At 33.0% G+C, this 23,573-nt stretch overlaps 1 protein-coding gene across 3 annotated transcripts in view; it reads left to right on the forward strand.

Annotated features, from left to right (window-relative positions):
• Positions 1-23,231, forward strand: part of LOC142344202 (uncharacterized) — a 59,852-nt gene extending 36,621 nt beyond the window's left edge. For 2 of the 3 annotated variants that reach the window (XM_075395747.1, XM_075395746.1), the window contains exons 3-7: positions 522-657; positions 6,305-6,402; positions 10,523-10,673; positions 16,980-16,992; positions 22,810-23,231. In XM_075395747.1, the coding sequence (XP_075251862.1) occupies positions 522-657; positions 6,305-6,402; positions 10,523-10,673; positions 16,980-16,992; positions 22,810-23,009 (598 nt within the window). In that variant the 3' untranslated portion in view covers positions 23,010-23,231. The remainder of the gene's footprint in view (positions 1-521; positions 658-6,304; positions 6,403-10,522; positions 10,674-16,979; positions 16,993-22,809) is intronic. The other variant, XM_075395744.1, reaches the window with a different exon arrangement.
• Positions 23,232-23,573: the final 342 nt, after the last annotated feature.

A 23,573-nucleotide genomic window follows, 5' to 3' on the forward strand; every position in this document is an offset into this window, starting at 1 on the left:
ACGAATTTTGAATTGCAGCGTTTGCATGGCTAATAAAGTACTACACAAGACTTAAGTTATCACAAATTCGCCCTCTTAACCCAATAAACACTGTTTGAAGTTGATTCCGAGTCAACATTGCATGCGTTGTGCTGAATAGTTTTCATCCAAGAATATTGTTTACCAAAAATGAAGATATAACAAATTACAATGTACTGGAAAAAAGGCTGGTTGTCGGAAAAAATATTCATTTCAAATCGAAAACTACTTCCGTTGTAAATGATTTAGATATAATTGTTTCGGGCGATAATTGGCACCAGAGCACCGGCTATAATTGGACACCTCCTCTAAAGAGAATTGATTGTTTTCTTGTACAATTTCCTGCTGAAAATTTCATGAAAATTTTGTTAAATTCACTCCGGCATTTTTCTCGAGCGTTTCAGTGCCCAGCATTATTAATAGCTTAAGATTACCTCTGAACAGCGGTGAGAACTCAACCGGGCAGATCAAATGCAAAATGTTTCTCAGCATCATTGTTTCAGTTATGAATATCTCTCACCTTTACAAGTTTGCTTTGACGAGGCCAAGAGTGCTACAGAAGTGATGGTGTTGGAGCATATCAACAAAGCAGTCGATCTCACAACCAGATCATCAGCCAGCATAGCGACACTTCAGCTGGTAAGTGACTATCTTTTTAAACTTACAACCTTAAAATTGTTGGTGCTTGAAACGTTTTTCATCCAAAAAACTGGAAACAGCTGACAAAGAATTTTTTATGTGGAATAAATTCATTATGACAGGATTCTGCAAGATAACCATTCATTCTGAGAGAATCCTGCAAGATAAAGTAGTGAAAAATTAATAATTACAGAAAAAAAAACGATAAAGTTGAAAATTTGATGCCACCTTGAAATTTCTCAATAAAACCTTTACACCTACTCCGAAAAAACTGGAAAGAGATGTATGGTTGTTTATTCAGATACAGATTAGAGTTATAAGGTGATGTTCTCCAAACAAGTTGGTACCAAATTTAAACTAACGCACTATTTGGAACTGATAATATTAGTAAACAAAAAACCTTGAAATAGTACTAAAACTATAATTCGAAGTTTAATTAATATGTAGTCATGAACAAACGGGCGACGAACGTATATCTCGGAGCTCATGCATGGATAAACAAAAATAAAACCAGAACAATTTTTGGTCCATTAAAGTATTTTTAACAGGTGAAGTTAGGTGGTCGGATTCAATGATCTCAAACTTAGAACAGATCAGCTAGCAAAATAGTAAAAATTGACCTTTATTCGGGCCTTTTACTCAAATAATTCTCCTGATTTCAAGTTAATTTGATAGCTTACATTTTTAAATCCCAGCGGAAACCCTTTTCCGTCATTTCGATATATCTAAGTTCTTAGGATTGTTCGATAGAGTCAGCGTAGTCTCAGAGATCCAATAGAGAAAAAAATATAGATAGGAGACTTTATTGAGAATTCACTTTAAAAGATTCTAGATTTGTTTTAGTTAGGAATAAGTTCATTGTTAACTTTGCTATTACAACGTATCCGTTTGATTTCTTATTGTTAGAGTTTGGCATTAATTCAATGACAAGATAGGGTTGTCAGCTCGTTGACGACTTGGTTAATTGGAATTACTCATTTAGTATGGAGAGCAAACCAAGCAAAAGAATGAGACGGTCGTTCTCTAAAGGACCCGAAGGATGTTAGATCCTGTGTTTTATTTTCAATTGGTTTTGTTTTGGTTAATTTGTTGTGTGCGCAACGATGCTCTTCTCTCCATCATCGATATTTGGCTGTTTTTTTTTTATTATAGATTGATCGCTGAATATAATTTGCCCGCATTAGGAACCTGTTAAAGTCCTCAATTATAATGCCGTCTATTGCATAAACTAATTGTTTCCCACCGTTAGATCATAACTGGAATGAGACAACTCGGAATCGAACTTGTTTTTCCTGTAATACACAAGCCATTGCCGCCAAGTTGAATCTTAAGAGTAGCAGAAGGCAATGTTATAGCCCTCTATTTTGCTCGAGATAAGAGATATTTTAAGTTACCCATTCCGTAGTTCCTTTATGTTTACAAATATCGAGGAGGTTAAGGTTTGTTGGGATTTGTATAAGATAGTTGACCACCCCAGGTATCAAAGTTCTACACAAAATAAACATTCACTCTCACAATATTGCAAGACACCCATTTAGTCCGCCAGGATGTTGCAATATAAGGGCTCATTCTGCGGGAATTTTGTAAGATAACCACCAATTGAACCAGAAGATTATCCCAAGATTTTGCAAGATAACCAGTCATTCTGCGATATCCAATCATTCTGCCAATATTTTGAAAGATAACTAAGCATTCTGTCAGAATCTTGAAATAAAATCTTTTGTTCTTCGAGATTTTAATCATTCTTTCTGCAAGAATTGATTGAAATTGTTGATTGATCTAGATAATAAATTTAATCAAAGATACGTTTTGTACTATTATTTGCAGCGAGTATAGCATCTAGAATTTTAGTTAATTTAATTGCAGTAAGATATTATGGCGAAAGAAGTTTCAAATCAAGTAGATTTTTCTGGAAGGTGAGCGCCAAGAAATAACATTTTCCGAAGAATATAAATTTTTACTTCTCGGAATCAGTCATTTTTGATCCTTATAAAGATCACTTAGTTTTATTAACTAAAAACAATTCAAGTAATTGCCGGATCAGGTAGAAACATAGTTCACACATTTGCCATATGATTGTTTGGCTTCAAATAAAGTTACCAAAACAGTCTTTTTCGCAGATTTAGGAATCTCAACGATGAAACCATTTCTTCAAAAAACTAAAATTCATTCCAGAAAAAATGTACTTATTGTTTCAATTTTTCTAGGACAGTCAGGACTCCTTTTACACGAAAGGATTCTCTTTTTCATTTCCATTTCGTTTGTTCTCATTTCCATTCTCTTGTTTAGAATGGTCAAGGTTTATATTATTTCAATATTTAATATACTGTATGAATGTGTTATTGATTGTAGATATTGGAAATCCCTAGATTTTTGCATAGTTTTGTATACCAGGAGATATTGCAGCGTACCATCTTGTTATCGCATTTGATACACATTGTTTCCAGCTGCTATGCAATCTGCTATAAGCAATTGATCCTTATTGGGCATGGGTTTTGTTGCATAGTCAAGGAATTGGTAAATGGCAGCGTTGGATAAAGCACAATTCCTAACAAAAATCGTTCTCTTGACTGATCACATTAAATTTTTTCATTGACACAAAATTAATCGCGGGAAAAGTGACGCATTCAGCAACTTTTCTTCGAAATTTAAATGAATCTCTCGGGTTGATCCTCGCGATTTTTCATACAAATGGTTTCATGTGTTTGTAAATGTGATCTGACTGAAGTAAATTAAAGAGAGTGAAGTTGTTTTGTTTGCAGATTGGAGTCGGTACTTTAACGAAGGAAGTTTACGAGATAGATTGCGACCTGGGAGCTGTCATCAGACAGGAGTTGTCCACGTGTGCTATTGACGATTAATAAGTTCACCTTTTTTATTGATCATAAAAATTTTTGTCCAATCCGAAAGCATCGCATCATGAACTCTTTGTAACTGTCTTCAACTTTTTTCTCTAGTTTGAAAGAACTGAAGGAAATTTCACCTGGTGAGTTAACATTAAATACGTGTTTGAGTGTTTGAGTGTTTGTGTGTGTGTTTTGTGTGTGTGTGTGTGTGAAATAGTACTAAATTCATAATTCAAAGTGTAATTATTATGTAGTCATGAACAAACGGGCGACAAACTTAAGTCTCGGAGCTCACGCATGGGTAAAAAAAAGAATCAGAACAATTTTTGGTCCATTAAAGTGTTTTTAACAGGTGAAGTTAGGCGGCCGGATTCAATGATCTCAAGCTTAGAACAGATCAGCTAGCAAAATAGTAAAAATTGACCTTTATTCGGGCCTTTTACTCAAATAGTTCTCCTGATTTCAAGTTAATTTGATAGCTTACATTTTTAAATCCCAGCGGAAACCCTTTTTCCGTCATTTCGATATATCTAAGTTCTTAGGATTTTTCGATAGAGTCGGCGTAGTCTCAGAGATCCAATAGTGAAAAAAATATAGGAGACTATTGAGAAAGCACTTTCTAGCTTTGTTTTAGTTAGGAATAAGTTCTTTGTTAACTTTGCTACTACAACGTATCCGTTTGATTTCTTGTTGTTAGAGTTTGTCATTAACTCAATGACAGGATAGGGTTGTCAGCTCGTTGACGACTTGGTTAACTGGAATTACTCATTTAGTATGGAGAGCAATCCAAGCAAAAGAATGAGACGGTCGTTCCCTAAAGGACCCGAAGGGTGTTGGATCATGTGTTTTTTTTCAATTGGTTTTGTTTTTTTTTGATTTGTAGTGCGCACAACGATGCTCTTCTCTCCATCATCGATATTTGGCTGTTTTTTTCGATTGTAGATTGATCTCTGAATATAATTTGCTTGCATTAGGAACTTGTTACAATCCGCAATTATAATGCCGTCTATTGCATGAACTAATTGTTTTCCACAGTTAGATCATAACTGGAATGAGACAACTCGGTATCGAACTTGTTTTTCCTGTAAAACACAAGCCATTGCTGCCAGTTTGAATCTTAAGAGTAGCAGAAGGCAATGTTATAGCCCTCTATTCGGCTCGGGATAAGAGATAGTTTAAGTTACCCATTCCGTAGTTCTTTTATGTTTACAATTATCGAGGAAGTTAAAGTTTGTTGAGATTTGTATAGGATAGTTGACCACCCCAGGTTTCAAAGTTCTACACAAAATAAACATTCACTCTCACAATATTGCAAGACACCCATTTACTCTGCCAGGATGTTGCAATATAAGGGCTCATTCTGCGGGAATTTTGTAAGATAACCACAAATTGAGCCAAAAGATGGACTTTTATTATCCCAAAATTTTGCAAGATAACCAGTCATTTTGCAATATCCAATCATTCTGCCAGTATATTGGAAGATAACTATGCATTCTGTCAGAATCTTGAAATAAAATCTTTTGTTATTCGAGAACTTAATCATTCTTTCTGCAAGAATTGATTGAGATTTTTGATTGCTCTAGATAATAAATTTAATCAAAGATACGATTTGTATTATTGTTTGCAGCGAGTATAGCATCTAGAGTATTAGTTAATTTAATTGCAGTAAGATAACCTGGCGAAAGAAGTTTCAAAAACAAGTAGATTTTTCTGGAAGTTGAGCGACAAGTAACTTTTTCGAAAGAATATAAATTTTTACTTCTCGGAATCGGTCACTTTTGATCCTTATAAAGATAAGTTAGTTTTATGAACTCAAAACAGTTCAAATAATTGCGGATCAGGTAGAAACATAGTTCACATATTTGTCATATGATTGTTTGGCTTCGAATGTAGTTACCAAAACTGTCGTTTTCGCAGATTTAGGAATCTCAACGATGAAACAATTTCTTCATAAAACTAAATTTCATTCCAGAAAAAATGTAATTCTTGTTTCAATTTTTATAAGACAGTCAGGAGTCATTTTACACAAAGGGATTCTCTTATTCATTTTCATTTCGTTTTACTTTGTATCAACCATTTTCACGTAACTATACCGTTTTTATACCGTAAATTTTTTCAAATTTTCTCAGGGTTCATTTGCAATTGAATATCGTGGATTCAAATCAATATAAATATTAAGGGAACAACGGAAAAAAGCAACCTAACATAAATGGAATGAGGTACGTTTGTCAAATCTGAAATGCTTTCGGCAATAGAAGAGTTGATAGGTTATAATAACAATTGAATATTCACAAAAAGGAGACAAAAACGTATAAAAGTTTTGTTTAGAATGGTCAATGTTTATAATATTTCAATATTTAATATGGTTTTTGCATGTGTTAGTGATTATAGATATTGGAAATCCTCAGATTTTTGCATAGTTTTGTATACCAGGAGATATTGCAACGTACCATCTTGTTATCGCAATTGATGCTCATTGTTTCCAGCTGCTATGCAATCTGCTATATGCAATTGATCCTTATTGCGCATGGGTTTTGTTGCATAGTCAAGGAATTGGCAAATGGCAGCGTTGGATAAAGCACAATTCCTAATAAAAATCGTTCTCTTGTCTGACCACATTAAAACTGTTTGTTGACACAAAATTAATCGCGGGAAAAGTGACACATTCAGCACCTTTTTTAAGGAATTTAAATGAACCTCTCGGGTTGATCCTCGTGATTTTTCATACCAAAGGTTTCATGTGTTTGTAAATGTGATCTGACTGAAGTAAATTAAAGAGTGTGAAGTTGTTTTGTCGGCAGATTGGAGTCGGTACTTCAACCAAGGAAGTTTACGAGATTGACTGTGACTTGGGAGCTGTGATCAGACAGGAGTTGTCCACGTGTGCTATTGACGATTAGTAAGTTTACATTTTTATTGATCACAAAAATTTTTGTCCAATCCGAATGCAACGCAGCATGAACTCTTCGTAACTCTCTTCAACTTTTTTGTCTAGTTTGAATGAACTCAATGAAATTTCACCTGGTGAGTTAACATTAAATACGTTTTTGAGTCTCTGTGTTTGTGTGTGTGTGTGTGAGAGAGAGAGAGAGAGTGTGTGCTTGTGTGTGTGTGTGTGTGTGTGTGTGTGTTTGTGTGTGTGTGTGTGTGTATGTGTGTGTGTGTGTGTGTGTGTGTGTGTGTGTGTGTGTGTGTGTGTGCGTGCGTGTAAGTATGGGCGTGTGTGTTAATGTGTGCGTATATGTCCCTAGTCTACACCTGGAATTTAAGAAAAGACCTATTAATTCTAGTGGGGGGGGGTAAACATTGAACTAAAATACACAGTAAAGGCTAATCTCTTTTCATATGTCCATCCAAATTCTTTTCATAGACAAAAATGACTATCTGAGTTCAATTTTGTGTCTCTCTCCGACCTTACCCGATTGTTAACCAATTTAGCTACATGTCCTTAATTTTTTTAGGAAATGAAAACAAGACATTGCTACGGTTGCAATACATAATTCCAGCACATTTTTTTGTCCAGCCAAATACCAGGACACGCTTTATTGTCCCAACAAATTTCAGGACACGTTTTATGGTCTTCGAGGACGTTTATGTTAGTTCCACTCAAAGTCCAGAACATCACCCTTTTTATGCCTTATATAGGTCAAAGACGGTCTTTTATTAATTCCAGGTCTAGACTAGGGGTGTGTATGTGTGCTGAGAGTACTGTGACATAAAGCGTGTATTGTCCTGCGAGCATTGTGACGCTGGGAAGAAACCTAATATGTTAAAGTTTGCTTATTTTTGTACTAAAAAATTATCCGGCTAACATAACTGACAACGGTATCAATTTTAAAACCATATCTATTTTGTCATTTAACAACAAAATTATAGACCACCTGTGAGAATAATGATGGTTTATTACCCCTGTGAAACATAGAGTATTTTGAAGAGATAGATAAAGAAAGAAATAAAAGCTTTTTGTTTGATTTTCGAAAAAGTGTTTGTGTTGAACGGATTCAAAATGACAAAAATTCAGCGATCATTAACTGATTGGTTCGATTATTTTTTTATTGCTCTACAGTTGAAGTCAAAGTTAGTATGAATGATACGGAAAAGAAACAAAATGTTTAAAAAACCGTTTTTTTTACAAAATTGTTGAATCGATCATTATATAAAAACAATTTTATGGGCTTTTGCAAAACCTATCGTTAATAAACGTTAAAAAACAAATCAAATATATAAAAAAGGAACTGTATGTATGTTTATGTCTGTATGTGTGCTGAAGGGATATGATATAAATTCGTTAGAAAAGGCAAGACGATAAAAAACAGCAAACAAAAATTCTGCAGGAAAGATTGTATCAGGCTGCCCTAAGTGGCTACCGTATCTATAAATTATGCACTTTTACAATTAGTTCAAAGTGAAAGTATATACAGGCATGCTGTTGTAATTGACTTGTCTGAACAGATCTACTGAATGAGCTGGTTAAGTTCACAACAGTTCGTTGAATTTTTTCAGCAGTTTAATATGCCCAAATATATAAGATTTCGGCCTCTTAGAAAAATTAGTGAAAAATATGCTATTAATTGTGTTATTAATTTTTTTGCAAATTGTGGATATTTTCAGCCGGAGGTTCTTTAAAGAAAATTTTGTAATTTGAAAACGGAAGCGGTTTTTCTTGATTTCAAACATGAAACACAGTGCCAAATTTTCAAAAATAGGACAAAAGTTTCAAATTTTTGAAGAATATGAGTAATTTTTTTAAAACAAATTGGTTAGCAGACCATTAAAGTCAATTATTTTTTTGTTTTCCTGAACTTAAGTTATAAATTGTGAAATTTGAAAAGAAGTTGAACAACAAGAATTTAAGTTTGTGCGGCGCGGTTTTTTCATAATAATCACGAGCAGTTACAAAACTGAAAATAGATAATGGTATGAATAATATCGCTCTGCTGAAAAAAAGTATTTGTTAAAATGACATTGTAACATACTAGGACAAATCAATATTAAAGATTCTGAAGCATTGCGATTAACTAGTATAGAAAGCTACTATTTGGTTCAAAAAAACTTTGGATCATCAAGCATTAGGTGTTGATGATGGCAAATTTGGAAAAAAATCCATCAAGTTTTTGCAAATTTATTTACAAAATGTGCTTCATGCCTAAACTCTTCAATTGAGATTTGACTCAATAAGAAGAGAGAGAAACAGAAAAATTAAATACCAGTAAAACTGACGATGGTTTAAACCTTAAAAAAATTGAAGAGATAGAGAAAGAAATCAAGACTTTTTGTTGGATTTTTAAATAAAATATTGATGTTGAACTGATCTTAATTGACAATACTTCAAAATTCAAGTTTTCATTTTTTTTGCTGTTTTCTCAAGAAAGATTCTCCAATGTTTGTTTTTAAAATTTAAATTAAATTAAATCAATTGTCATCAACCGATTGGTTCGACGACTTGTTTGTTGATCTACAGTTGAACTTAAAGTAAGAATATCCAGTAAGGAGTAGAAATGAACAGGAAAAAAAAATCAAAGGCACTTTCGTTTTTACAAGGGCGCTGAACAGGTCATCATACAAAAACAACTTGATGGATATTTGCAAAAAACTGTTGTTGGAAAATGATAAAAAACATCCGAATCATATAGAAAAAACGGAACTGTATGTACTTTTAAGTGTGTACGTAAGCTGAGGGAATACTTGCATTGGAAAAACAGCAAGCAGACATTTTGCTGCAAAAAATTGTATCCTGCTGACCTAACTCTCAACCGTAACTATATGCCATGCATTTTTACAATTAGTCCAGAGTGGAAAACATAAAACGCATGCTGTTGTATATGAATTTTTTCTGACTAGAATTGGCTGGATAGGTTCACAACAAGACCCTGAGTGTTTCTTTTTAAGGTAATGTGCCTGATTATAAACAACGCCGGCCTCTAAGAACAACTAGAGAAAAATATGTGCTAGTAATTGGGATGTCAAATTTATCAACCTATAAATATTTTAAGCAAAAGTTTCTTTAAAGAAGCTTTTGAACTTTAGGTACGAAAGCAAGGATTTCTAATTCTAAACATAAAACATACCGCCATAACTACAAAGACAGGACAAAAACTCTAATGGCTCAAGAAAAATGACAAATAAAACAATTGGTCCACAGACTATTAAAATTAAACATTTTTTTGTTTTCATAAATGCAAATTGTAGTTTGTAAAACTTAAAATTAAACGAGAAGATATAGATTTTTGAGCAGCATGGGGTTTTTGAAATAATCATGAGCAAAAATGAACTTAAATAATGTTCTGAAAATGTCACTATCAAGAAAAGAATTTTCCGATCAAATGAAATTGTAACGCAATGCGATGATTCAATATTAAAGATTCGGAAGCGTTTGAAAAATTTACACTTTGCCCCTAAAAATCTTTGGATCAGCAGTCGTTATGTATTGATGGTCGCAAATTTGAGAAAACAACTTCAAGTTTCTGCAAGTTTGTTTAATAAATTTGTTTCAAGCCTGCCAAACACTTCAATCGATTTTTGAGTCAACAAAAAGATAGAGAGAGAGAGGGAGAGCGAGAGAGAGAGAGAGAGAGAGAGAGAGAGAGAGAGAGAGAGAGAGAGAGAGAGAGAGAGAGAGATCAAAACATAGAAGCGGTGGCAGGGCTCATATTTTTTGGGATAACGTTTTGCCACCAAAATCAGCAGTTTTGCAAAAAGATTTCGAAGATTGTTTTTGTGAAATCTGCTCCCAAATAGTTGACAAACAATTTGTCATATATTTCACAATATCTAACAAAAAATCAGCAGATCTGAAAAAATGATGATGGCTTAGTACCACTTTCAACCAAAAGATATTTTGAATAGATAGATGGAGGAAGAAATAAATTTTTTTGTTGGATTTTTGAATAAACTAATGTTCAACTGGTCTAAAATAAACAAGAGTCACTGAAAGTCAACCTCTGACATTCTTTCAATTCTGGCTCTGTCAATTCTTGCAATTTTATAGCGTGCACGTGCGTTTTAATGTGTGGTTTCAGTTGTGTACCGTATGCTGTTGTGAAAGAGCTGAACCAGACAAGTGGAAAGAAGACTCTGGCAATTGTGAGCAAAGTGTTCATAGCAGAGAAAGCAGCCACTGTCAATCTGGTCACCAAGATGAAGGACGAGTCTGGAGCTTCAGCTTCACAGGCAATATAATATTCACTTAATTTTTCCGTGTCCAGGAAATCGACCTTGGTTCCTTGCAAGAATTGATGCAATCAATCAATGAATCGATGTTCCGTTAATTTTGAAATATTGATGAAGTAGAACTTGAGAAAAAGATTGAAACAATAAAAAAATAATGACAAATTTTTATTATTCACACTATAATAATCTGAACTAGCTTGAAGATCTAACTTGTTGCCTTTTTTTGAAAGGGTGAACGTTTGTGATTTCAATTTGTTGGTTAAACATATTATTTTTCTTGAAGCATTGAACAATAGAAGAGTTACATTATTATAATGTTAACCGACTTAGAGAAATATTCATTTCGCTTCACTTAACTCAGCCCTGAAAAAATAAAGTTTCACATAAAAGTCGAATGAAAAATATTTTCAGGGAACTGTAAGAATCCAGTTCCTGAAAAGCGTTCAGCACGAAACACCAAAAAAGATAATTTATATTTGTTAAAGCCAATGAAAAAATGGCTAATATTTAAAGGCAGCTTCTCTTTTTTGGAGATAAATCAAATTTAGTATGTAGTATTGTCAGCTGCGGCAAAACACAAAACCACACAAAAACCAATGCAGGTTTTAAATATAAAAAAATTTCACTAACATACTTGCTAAATGTTTTACAGAGATGGTGATTTTGATGCAAGAGAAGTTGCTCTAACTGATTAAAAAAGATTGATCAGATGGAATAAATGTAAAATTTGTTGATACCATTTTCCCATATCTTGCTTTCATTTTTTCTTGTCTTGATTCATTAATTGTTCCGACCCCTCTTGAGGCGGAAGGAACTATATACTCAAATGAGTTTTTTTTGTTCAGTCAATTTTGGCCGATCGATATATTCATCGTAGAAAGTTGAGACTGGTATCATTAGAAAGCTTGTCCCGCGTAGAATATTGAATAAAAAAGATTTTTTTAATTTTCTTTTTTTTCAGGGAGTTATCGAGATTTAAAATTTGAGAAAATAGAGTGAATTCCGGTGAGATTTTATTCAAATTTTCCGGAATTTTTGACTAAAACTTCGCCAATTTTGCTAAAACTTGTCAATTTTTTGTTTATGTGTTATTTATGTTTGTTAATAGAGACAAAATTATTTAGCAGGCTAATTTTTATAATTTTTTGTGAAAAAATTTTGGCTACGTTTTTCAAAATTAAGATTTTATATCAAAAATAGCACGAAATAAGTTTCTTTAGTCCATCTTGATTAATATTACAGAAAGTACAGACCAAAACACCACTTACAAATTCTTTTTAGACTCAAAATGGGCTTTTTTCTAGTACAAACACCGATGAGAGTTCTCTGTAATTAAAACTTTGACGTTTTTTTGCTAAATTTATTCATTGAATATTAAAAACGCAGCATCTCTTTTTAAGTTTTTAACAAACCAAATATCAATATCTAAAACGATCGAATAATTAAGTGTTCCTAATGAACAAACAGCATTAGCAGGGCTAATTTTTGACCAATATTGGACTGGTATAATCCAAAAATAATTCGAATTGCAATCAGTTGGTCTTCTTTATTGAAAAAAAAAATCGATCTTTTCTACATTAATTAAATAACAGACCATTTCAAACCAAAGCTATCTAATGAAAAGTTCAATTGGATTCCTAAATAACTCCACATTGTTATATCTAGTTGATTAATTGAAAGCTTATGGTCTATTTGACTTTTGAAAAGTATTTGATTTTTAAATGAATAATGACTTATTGAAATTTGCCTCTATTTTTCTCTTAATTTAGTCAACTTGTAGCTTAATGTCAGCAAAGAAAGAACGCTTCTTATTTCTATTAGTTTAAAAGTTAATGTTTATTGCGATTTTAAGCCTTTAGTTATTGTTTCTGGCTTTGATACTACTAGATGTCAGATTTTTTTTTATTTTTTGATATTTGCCAGTTTTGCACGTTTTCCAGTTTTGTCACATTGTAAAATAATAACAGTTTTTATATCACATTGCTGGCATTCAAAATAAGGCACAATTGAACATATTAAAATTCCGAAAGATATAGATTATCGTTTCAACGGCTTGGCCACTTCTTTCTTGAAGAAATTAATTGAATTTTTTAAAATTGCCTTTAACTGTCGTTTTTTGTCGTATGAAAATTCCAGTACAATGACCCGGCTTCATTGGTTTCTCATGAAAGAATAAAGGCTCCGATATTTTGATATTAGTAGATAGCTGATGGCTTTCATGACTCTGAAGACAATTGTTTTATAAATTAAAAAAAAACACTTTGTAACTTCGCAATTTTGCTCCTTTTATTGTCCGTTTGTTATCTAGTCTCGTTAATTATGTTGCCAAAGGAAGGTTTCAACAGGGATTGGTGTCACACAAACTAATGTTTTTAAGGACTTTACTGGCTTCGACACGGAAAAATTTTAAATTATTTTTCGATTTTTGTCACGTTCTTTTTATAGACATCATACATATTCTGGATAATTTCATTTCTCAAAGGCTTGTTTTGAAAGAATACACGAACCTATTTAATTATTTCATTATGTATTTCAAGACGTTCATGTCTTTGGAAATAATTTTTTTCGAAAAAAAATTAAAGTGTTGCTTAATTTTGCATTTTTTTTCTTCATTTTTATCTACATGTTACCTAGCTTCATTAATGAGAGATTACATAATACATTATCGGTGCTCGCAAAAAGTGCATTCGAACATGTTTTGATGGCGAGATTTTACGGTTTCGAAAGCGTTTTCTGCCAAGTTTTAATTGATTTTTTGTTTGTTCTCTGTTTGTTGTTTTTTTTTGTTAAATTGAATACCGGCAGTTCTTAATTCCTCCTAAAGAAACATTGGTAATTGTACACCTATGGGATATTTTATTTGATTTCTAATGGTTTTCATTACATTGAAATTAACTGTTTAAAAAATAAGCGAATTTTACAACTTTACTGTTTTTGTTCTTTATTGTCTAATTGTTACCAAACCTTTTTATTGGGTAGTCCCATATCTTTTCTGGTAAATTAAAAGTTATTTTTGTTTAATACCAGTTTTATCTGACGCTGTTTTGAGTTTGTTATTAAGTTTTGTTTCTTAAAACTGACATAAAATTTTTAAGGTAATTAATTTTTGTTGTTGTTTGATTTTGCTGTTCGTCTTGACTCGCTTTCTTAATATTTGCACATCTCATCAATCTAATGCTACATTATTCACTCCACCTCTGAGTTATTTTCTTTGGAGGCTATCTTTTTGTTCATACACCAATTTTTAAAAAAAAATACTTGAATTTTTGAATTTTTCTATGTTCCTCATTTGATAGATAATCATGCTAAAATTGTGGATGAGCGGGGTCGGAACCTTATGTGCAATTGCACATTACCGAGCCGCCTTGTTGGTTCTACAAACTCAACTAGTGTTTTCCAGAATTTGCACTGTTCAGATTATATCAATCTATGTGTCTGAAATATATTAATTAGTTGATTATTTCTTGAACGCAAATATCCCATCACTATAATATAAAATTAATGCTGAATTCAATTGTCCTTAAAAATGTCTTTCAGTTGGATTTTGATGGTACTGGTGTTTTTTTAATTGGATTACTACGTACGGATTGGTATATGAAATCTAATAAATAAAATAGTTAATCTAAAATTACTATGCGAAATTGCGCTTCTGACAGATTAACGGATTATGGAATTACAAATGCCGATCTCGTTTTTCAATAACTATCTACAGCACCAATAGTTAAAGACTGGTAAAAACAACATTTAGGTGTACTATCTAATGATATAACCATAACAGAGCAACCAATTTTTATGCAAACAAAGCCATTTTGTCGTCAATAAGGGAATTGATTCACTTCGGGAAAAAGTTGGGAAAAAGGCAGAAATCAGATTGCGAGTTGGCAGCAATCTAATTTTAAAAATTTGAAACTCAGTTGCATTATGCTGCTTCGCTCAATAAGGTGCAGTGCAAACTTGGCTTTTATCAGTTTTGTAATATTGTTCTCCGGGGTATAAAAAACTCCATTCAGGAATTAGTTCCATTTTCCAAAAGCTAAAATCGAAACGTGTGAAAAAGTGTGGTTTGAGTCTCCCATAACAATAATTTTTGTAATCTATTGCGGGGCCAAAAATTCAGGAGGCGCACAAACATGCATCCGCATATATTGTTCCGACTGTGATCAACCAAAATTTTGGCTGAATTGTCCACCAAATAATGAAGATATAGAATTTTCAAAAAATCAGTTATTGTTCAAAAATAGTTGGTGAAATCATTTAAAATCGCTTTAAGCTCCAATCACTATAAAAATTAAACTAGAGAGCCAATGATACCTGCTATTAAGGAGAATAAGAGACAAGACAAACAACAAAACCAAATAAAAATGTTAAGCATTAATTACGACCGAAACTCATTGTCTATCTATTTATAAAAATTGAAGAAAAAAGTGAAAAGTGCATCAGATAAAATCTAAAGTATACCAAATGATTTGCATTTCACCAATGAATTGCCACCTTTTTTTAAAGAAAAATTAACCAGAAGACAGAAAATAAAAAGAGCAAAATTGGAAAAAAAGTTCACACTTCTTTAAAACAATGAATTGCAATGCCATGAAAGCCATTAACTGTCAACTGAAATCGTTCAATGACTTTCTTTTCTTGGACTCATAAAAATCCATCGAGATCTGTCAGTATCCAGAATGTGTTAGAACAACTAAAAATACAAATGGAGGCAAAAAATCAAAATTTCATTTCAATTTTCCAAGGAAACAGTGTCGAAACCTATAAAATCACAATCTATTCATATAAATCTTCAAATATAAGGGATTGCATTTACTAAAAGTCATTATTGTGACAGAAAACACGTCATTAACCTGTCGTTAGTGTGATGATTGGACAAGACTGCGAAAAACAATCTCAAGAATTGGAAATTGTAAACTTTGTTGATGCAAAAAGAATGCCTTTTGCTGAAGTTATCATGCATGCTCATTGGCATTCAGATGTACATAAAATTGATTGCTCAGTAATTGAGTATGGAAATCATTCTGCTCTGTCACTAACATGAAAAAACAAAAGCACAAACGTGTTTGAACAAATGTAGCGCGCCGTTACAATACGAATACTTCTTGTCTATTACTTTCCACAACCAGATCAAAACTGGTCTTGCTCTTGATGTGTCTCCAAAATATCTTTTTTCATTTTTCTCTAAAAATCTTTGCCAAAATAGATAATATGACCTAAAAGATTGTATCAAAAAATATGTGTTTTGTGTACTTATCGAGTTATTTTACGAAAAACCATTATGTATCAACTAAGGCATTCGATAGTTTTGTTATTAGCGGACTCAGTTTCAACTAATCATTTGGTTAACCAGACTTTGTCAGAGATCTGCAAAAAGGACATTAAATGCTGGTAAAATTCAGGAATTCGTATTAAGTTTAGAGAACGTTTTTTTCCTAGTAATAAAAACCAGCAAAAAGACAGAGCAAAAAAGTTGTTCCCTGAAGACGTTCGGAGGAACCGGATTTATATTAAGACCATATCTGAGTAGACAGTGATTGTGTCTGTATTTATGATGTCTGCACTACCGGTTAAAATTATCCATGTTTGATGCCTTTTTCAGAAAGAAAGGCGAAAAAATTGATTTTTCAAGAAACTCTGCTTTTTTGAAATATCGCTTTTTTGAAATTTTTGGCTAGAAATATCGCCAAACCAGTTGGATCAAAAAATTCACCAGCTCCTATTTATTTTTAAACTTAAAATCAATGAGACTATTGTTAACAACTTTATCAACTTCTTTGCCAAAATTGATCAAAATTTAAGCGAAAATTGCGAAAAATGTGAACACACTTACGGAAGCTAGCTACCGTTCACAAAAACTTAAACCTCCGTAATTCCGCTGTAAAAACAAAATTGAAAAGTTTCTTCTTTCTGCGCTTGACTTGTTTTCTAAGGATACCACTCACAATCCTGTACGATCATTTCATCGATTGGCGAAAATTGACGGAACAAAAAAAACCCGGTTGAGTATATAAATATATAGTCCCCCACTAAAGTGGGTCCGAACAATTCCTGGTAGTGTTAATCATTTTTTTTTGCAAAAATACTATTAACTTTGTAAAAGGAGGAGGATTGATAATGTGAATCTTTGTTCTAGATCTACTCATTGATTTTAATGTAAAATTTATCACATTGATATTACAAAGAACCATTATGAAAAAAACACCATTATCAAATTTTTAATTTATTCTCTATTATTAATTTTGTAAATACAATGTACAGTACAGAACTATTAATAAGCACTTTCATCATTTATGCATTGCTTTTCAGGCAGCAGAAGCTGGTACGTTTCTATCAGTTCTGAGGCTATTATCAGTTGAATTATATTTCTATTTAATCAAGGCTCTTTAATTTGTTTGCTTCTTGATTTTGGGCTCACAGCTGTCTAAGTTTACTTTGGCGTCTGATTGAGAAACAGTTTAACTAATTCTATGGCAACTAAACGAGTTATCTCGTTAGTAGTGAGATTTAATTAATCGCTTCACCAATCAGATTAATCCGCGAGAAATTAATCAGAGAAATTAGCTCAACAATTTTTCGCAATTTACCGCCCACCTCTTTGTCATTCAACCGTGACAAAACATTTTGGATAAATTAAAACATTGAAGGGGGGAAAGGTGTATTAATATTCGTTTAATTTAGTTGATAATTTTGCACAGTTAACTTATTTTGCCAACACGTACAGTATCTTACATTCGGTGTCAATCTGTGGGATCACCAAGGTGTCAGCAAGATCTCGTTTAGATAGGTTTCATAATAAATCTTGCCGAGTGCTGAGAAAAACTAGATGAGATAACCATTTTCAAAAATTTGGTGATTATGAAGAGACTAAATCAAATTTCCTTCTTCACAGATTGAACAACTAAAAATCTTTTTCAATTCAAAGTGTATTGTTAATTTGGAAACCAACATTAGATAGCATAATAACAATAACATATGCTAATAATTTCATTCAACCAAAAGAATCCTGAAATACTGAATCACTTTACAGTTGAATCACTTTACAGTTGAATCACTTTACACTTTACTGTTGAATCACTTTACACCAAAAACTGAATCACTTTACAGTTGATTCAAACAGTTGACCTTTAAATGCTCTTTTTTTGAATACACAAAATCGTTTCGTGCACATTGAATTGAACAAATTCTCTCAGTTTCCTTTACATAAAACATTTCTTGTGAAGATTAAAGCAATGAATATAGATAGCAGCTGTCAAGTTCCCAACCTGCTAACTCTTGATGAATGGAAACAGCTAAATAAAGATACTTCCTACAAACTTTGTGTTGATTTGTCTAATAAATTACATCGAAAAGATTTATTTATTGAACAAGTGTTAACGGGACTCAAAACGAAAATTGATGCTCATCCCTGCCTTGGAGGAGAACAAGGCAACAACTCTGAGAAACAGTCAGCATCATCCCCCAATGGTTTTGGTTTGTTCCAGGAACAGGTCAGAGATTTCAAAAAAAATGATTTCACGACTTTGCAGGAGAATTGTGTTTTGGGTAGTAGCATAATAGCAAAGCTGTATGATGATGCAAGTATTCCACTGGACGTTGCAATTCATGCATACCGGGGTTCCACGACGCTTGAAAAATTAAAAGTTGTTGACAAGTATGAATCAAAAAAACTAAAAACCCTAATTTTGCAGGATGGGACTAATAGCGTTTCAAAATCTTCCAAAAATGGTAAAGATTTGTTTGCGGACTATCAGAAACTGGTTGATAAATGCATGGAAAAATTTACTCCCGATTCAATGGTGCTGTGTGAAATTCCTCCTTTTAGGGAGATACCTATAAACAGTGATAAAAATGAAAAAATTGCAGTCTTTAATGATTTGCTAAATAATACTTATGGGAATGTTGATAATGCAATTGTAGTGCTTAAGCTAAATGATATTATTCGAAGTGTTTCAACATACAATCCACGCATCACACATTTCAACCAATTGTACCATGACAATGTGCATTTAAATTATAAGTTGGGAATACCATTCCTGAAAAACATACTGCTGGGATACCTATTAAAAACCTCAAATGGGGTTATTGACTTTAGTAAAGTAACATCTAACGCTCCTTATAAAATGCAAAATAAATTCTCTAATTATCAGCAACGCTACTTTTCACAGCCTCCAAACAACAACCTATCATTTAATCGCTATCATCCATATTAACTGTTGTCAAACCTTGACTTTTAGATGAAATAAATGGAAACATTTTGATAGTTTGTTTGATTCATTAGGCACGAGCGGTTTGACATCAATAACTGAGTATAATGTTGAAAGCTGTAATTCTGATAAATTTATGTTATTATTTTTTGACGAGACAAACAGTGGTTTTAAACTTTCCCACGCCACTGAGCCTCACTTACAATTCTAAATTAAAAAAACTTGATTTGTGTTTGATAAAAGTTGACCTGCTGAAAGTTTTCGGCTTTGTATGTTTTTTCTCATCTGGGCTCTTTTTCCTTCTATATGTTCACATACTTATGTTAATTCACGGGGATGTTGAAAGAAACCCAGGGCCCTTGGAAACCTTAAATAGTATACACACAAAAATGTAAAAAATGGCCCATGCAGCTGAAAATTGTGCATGCTAACTGTCAAAGTATCCAGAAAAAACAGCTACAGTTGAAGAGTTTACTCAATGACATCGGTCCAAATTGTATTTACGGTTTAACAGAAACCTGGTTGACCAGCATTGATAGTAATAGTTTTTATAACCCTAATCCCTATCAGTTTGATATCCACAGATGTGATCGACAGGATAAAAAAGGAGGAGGATTGTTATTATTATTACCCAAATTTTGCAATTCGAAAATCAGGAAAGATTTTAACAACATGTCCAAAATTTTTGAAAGTTTATGGGTTGAATGCAAATTATCCTCTCACAAAAGTATCTTGATTAATATTTCTTACAATCCAAATAAACAATTTTGTTCACAGTTTTTGGATGAATTGGCTTTATGCATCGATAAGGCTTCCACTGAAAATAAATCAATATGCCTAATAGGAGATTACAACATTAATTACTTGAACAACAAAGAAAAACAGAAACTGGATACAATTATTCTACCTTACGACTTGCACTTGATGAATTCAAGAACTGCAACCAGGCACCAGAACGGTAGCTGCAGTTTATTAGATTATATCATAACTGATAATGGGCTGAGAGGGAAATACTATTATGTATTCGACTCTCCTATCAAAAGCGATCATCTTGCACAAATTCTATTCACTGATTTCACGCTGACTCAAAAACAAAAACCACTCAGGAAACTGATATTTGATAAGCGTAATTATGATCCCCACAAATTCAGAAATTCTTTAAATTACATTAACTGGAGCCTCATCTATGAATCTAATGATATCGAAGAAATGTTCTCACGTTTTGAAAGTCTGATTGCAAATGTAATCAGATTACATGCACCAATCAGAAAAATTTTTATACGGAACAACAAACCTAATTTTTCACTTGCAGATAAGTTTGTCTCAAACGCAACAAAATGCCTCAATAAAAAGAGGAACGAATTTCTACTATCAGAAAATTTTGATAATTTCCTAAAACTAAAAGATCTGACGAGTAAAGAGTATCTGAAAGATTATGAACGCTTCCAAACACAATTGATTGAGTCTGCTAACAGCTCCAGGAAACAATGGAATCTGATCAACGAAGTCAGAAATAAATCTAGAACAGGAACTAAAATTCTCTCTTTGAAAAACTGCTTTGAGGATGTAATAACCGACAGCAAAAAAATAGCGAATTTGCTTAACTATAAATTTTGTAAACTTGGTGAATTTCTTTTAAATAAACCAACCATTAAACAAAACTTTCAGCAGATCAACCCTAATTTGTTCTCGTTTCGTTTCCTTACCACATTTGAGTGTCGTAAAGCTCTCAACAACCTCAATAAAAACAAACCATTGGGTCCGTCAACTATTCCTGCTTGGGCATTAAAAGATGGTGCTCATATTTTAGCAGAGCCGTTATGTTTTCTCTTCAACGGATTTCCTAAACAAAACAAATTTCCTTCTCTACTGAAATTGGCAAATATTACACCTATCCACAAAAAAGGAGACACTGAAAACCCGCTGAATTATAGGCCTATTTCTATAACGCCTGCTTTGTCAAAAGTTCTTGAGATTTTAATCAAAGATCAAATAGAGGAATACCTATCAAAATACAACCTCCTATCCAAAACACAGTTTGGATTCGGGAAAAAATTTTCAACAATTGATGCTCTTGTATATCTGACAGAAACTGTAAGACAGAAACTTGATGAAAAAAAAGTGGTCACTGCGGCGTTTTTAGATTTGTCAAAAGCTTTTGATTCAATCGACCACTCAGTTTTACTAGAAAAACTTAAACACCTTGGTTTCTCTTCTTCGGCTATCCTTTTCATTAAGAGTTACCTCACTAACCGACATCAAAGAGTAGTGATACCAGAAGCTGAATCTGACTGGCTGGAGGTTAGGCATGGAGTTCCACAAGGCACAGTTTTAGGACCACTCCTATTCAACTTATATGTAAATGATCTACCAAATTTCATCAACTGCAGTTTAATCCAATACGCTGATGATGCAGTTGTTTATACTTTCGGCAAAAAAATTACTGATTGCAAGCTGCATTTAGAGAAATCAATTTCTTTGCTTGTTGACTATTTTTCATACCATTCTTTAAAACTGAATTCAGAAAAAACTGAGTTCATTGTCTTTGGCACTTCTTCCGCAGCAGAGTCTATTAAAGTTGACAACCATATAATAAAAGAAGTTGAGAATGTGAAATATCTCGGAGTAATTTTGGACAAAAAATTGATGTACCAACAACAAGTTAAACAAATACTCAGCAAGATGGCGCAAGGAATAAAAACACTTTACGTCCTGAGAAACGTAGTACCATACCATTTGCGCAAAATCCTACTGAATTCTCTTGTTATTAGTCATCTCCAGTACTCAGCTGTTTTGCTTTCGTCAATTTCAAAAAATCTTCTGACAACCTTAGAAAAGCAACTCAATTGGGCAGTTAAAGCTTGTTATGTTCAACGATTTAACAGTTCATCACTTAGTATCAAACTAGATAACTATATACTGCCAATTAAACAACTACTTGAATACAGAACAGCAATGTATGTCAATCAACTCTTGACATTTAAGAAGCCTGCCTTCCGAAGAATAACAGGACTTAGCTTGCCAACCTATAAGTTCTACAGACATTCAAGGACGAAAACTATTTTTCTTGAAGAGAGGTCAAAAACATCATGGTTGGACAAAAGTATTATCCGAAAAGGCTTATCAATTAATAATTGTCTTGAAAAATACTTAAAAGGGAATGAATCAAACAGGCGGGTTAAAAAAGTCTTCAAGAACTACTTTTTCCAACAATTTCAGAAGGACCCAATGGGAAACATTGTCGGCAATGTTTCTTGGAAAGCTTTTAAATTTAAATAACGCTTCATTTTTGAGTTTGTATAATTTGTTTCTTCTACCTGGAGAAGAAAATCTTTTACCTGTTATTTATTACTTATGTTATATCTTTACGCTGCCATTTGTGTTATGTTTAGGCTCCTTGACCTATTTATACTCATTTGGAAATTCAGTGTTTTTTTTTTTTTTAAATATAAGTCCTTGACTAGGTTGAAAAACAATTTTTGTTAACTTTTTTACCTTTTTTCGTAGACCAGCTAGGTCAAAAATTCATTCGCTTTCAGACTCCAATGTTGACACTCCTCCTTAGACCCTCAAATTAACAAAATAAGTCCTTAAATAGGATGCTCGTACCTAATCAAGAATTTCTCTTAACGAGAGTTTTACCTTTCCCCGTAAGATTTGCAGTTTCTAGTCGCGACTTTTTAATGTTGGTCGCGTTCACCTCGTGCAATATTTCATAACTTCAAACAGAAAGCGGTGAAAAAAATTTACCGTTAAAAGCCGCATTTCTTACTAGCTTTCACTACATTCACCGCAATTGTCACATTTTGAACGATTTTTAGCGGTGGCACCTCAACCCGGGTGTCTACGAAGATAAAGTATTTCAAAAATAAATTCACTGAGTTAAAAAAGTGTAGTTTGAAATTGAAAACTTGTGACTTCTTTCGTTTCAGAGGCGAAGGAAAAGAAAAATTCGAACAAAACGTTCACTATGATAGCGCGACAGGCTCTAGCCTACTGTATACAAGAAGTGAGTTTCGACCCAGCTACAGAGACATTCTCAATTCCTGCGAACTGCAAAAAAGTGAACAAGGAACAAAAGCAACCAGAGGCAGATTCCACCAGCGCATCTGCTGAAAACGGAAATGCTTAGAAGAGAAAAGAGGTTCTGAAAAATATTCACTATAGTCAACAGAAAAAATTGTCATGAACCAGAAAATAAACAAATCTGCTTTGCGTTTTCTTCAATGAGTGAACTATTATCATTAATTTTTTAATCTTCAAACAAACTACTTTAGAGATGACCTGTTAAATTTGTCTCAACTATCGTGTGCAAATTTTCACATTTTTGTAACTGAAATTCTTTTGCATTATGCGTTCTTTACAACTCTCGTGGAAAAATAACGAATTGATCTGTTCAAATCACGTTAATTTTCCAGGAAATGGAGGAAATTTGTGAAATTAGTATCATCCTGACTCGAAATGAAATTGATTTTTGTAGGTCAACTGTTATCTGGAGAGCGCAAACATATCTCAGCAATATAATTTATGTATGTATGTGTGTATGTATGTGTTTGTGCGTGCGGGTGGGTGCGTGTATTGTTGTGTGTGGGTGTGCGTGCGTGCGTGTGTGTGTGTGTTGTGTGTGCGTGTGTGTGTATGTATGTGTGTGTATGTGTGTGTATGTGTATGTGTGTATGTGTGTGTGTGTGCGTGC

This window comes from Convolutriloba macropyga, chromosome 8, assembly GCF_964194025.1.
Source record: "Convolutriloba macropyga chromosome 8, txConMacr16.3, whole genome shotgun sequence".
Classification (NCBI taxonomy): Eukaryota; Metazoa; Xenacoelomorpha; order Acoela; family Convolutidae; genus Convolutriloba; species Convolutriloba macropyga.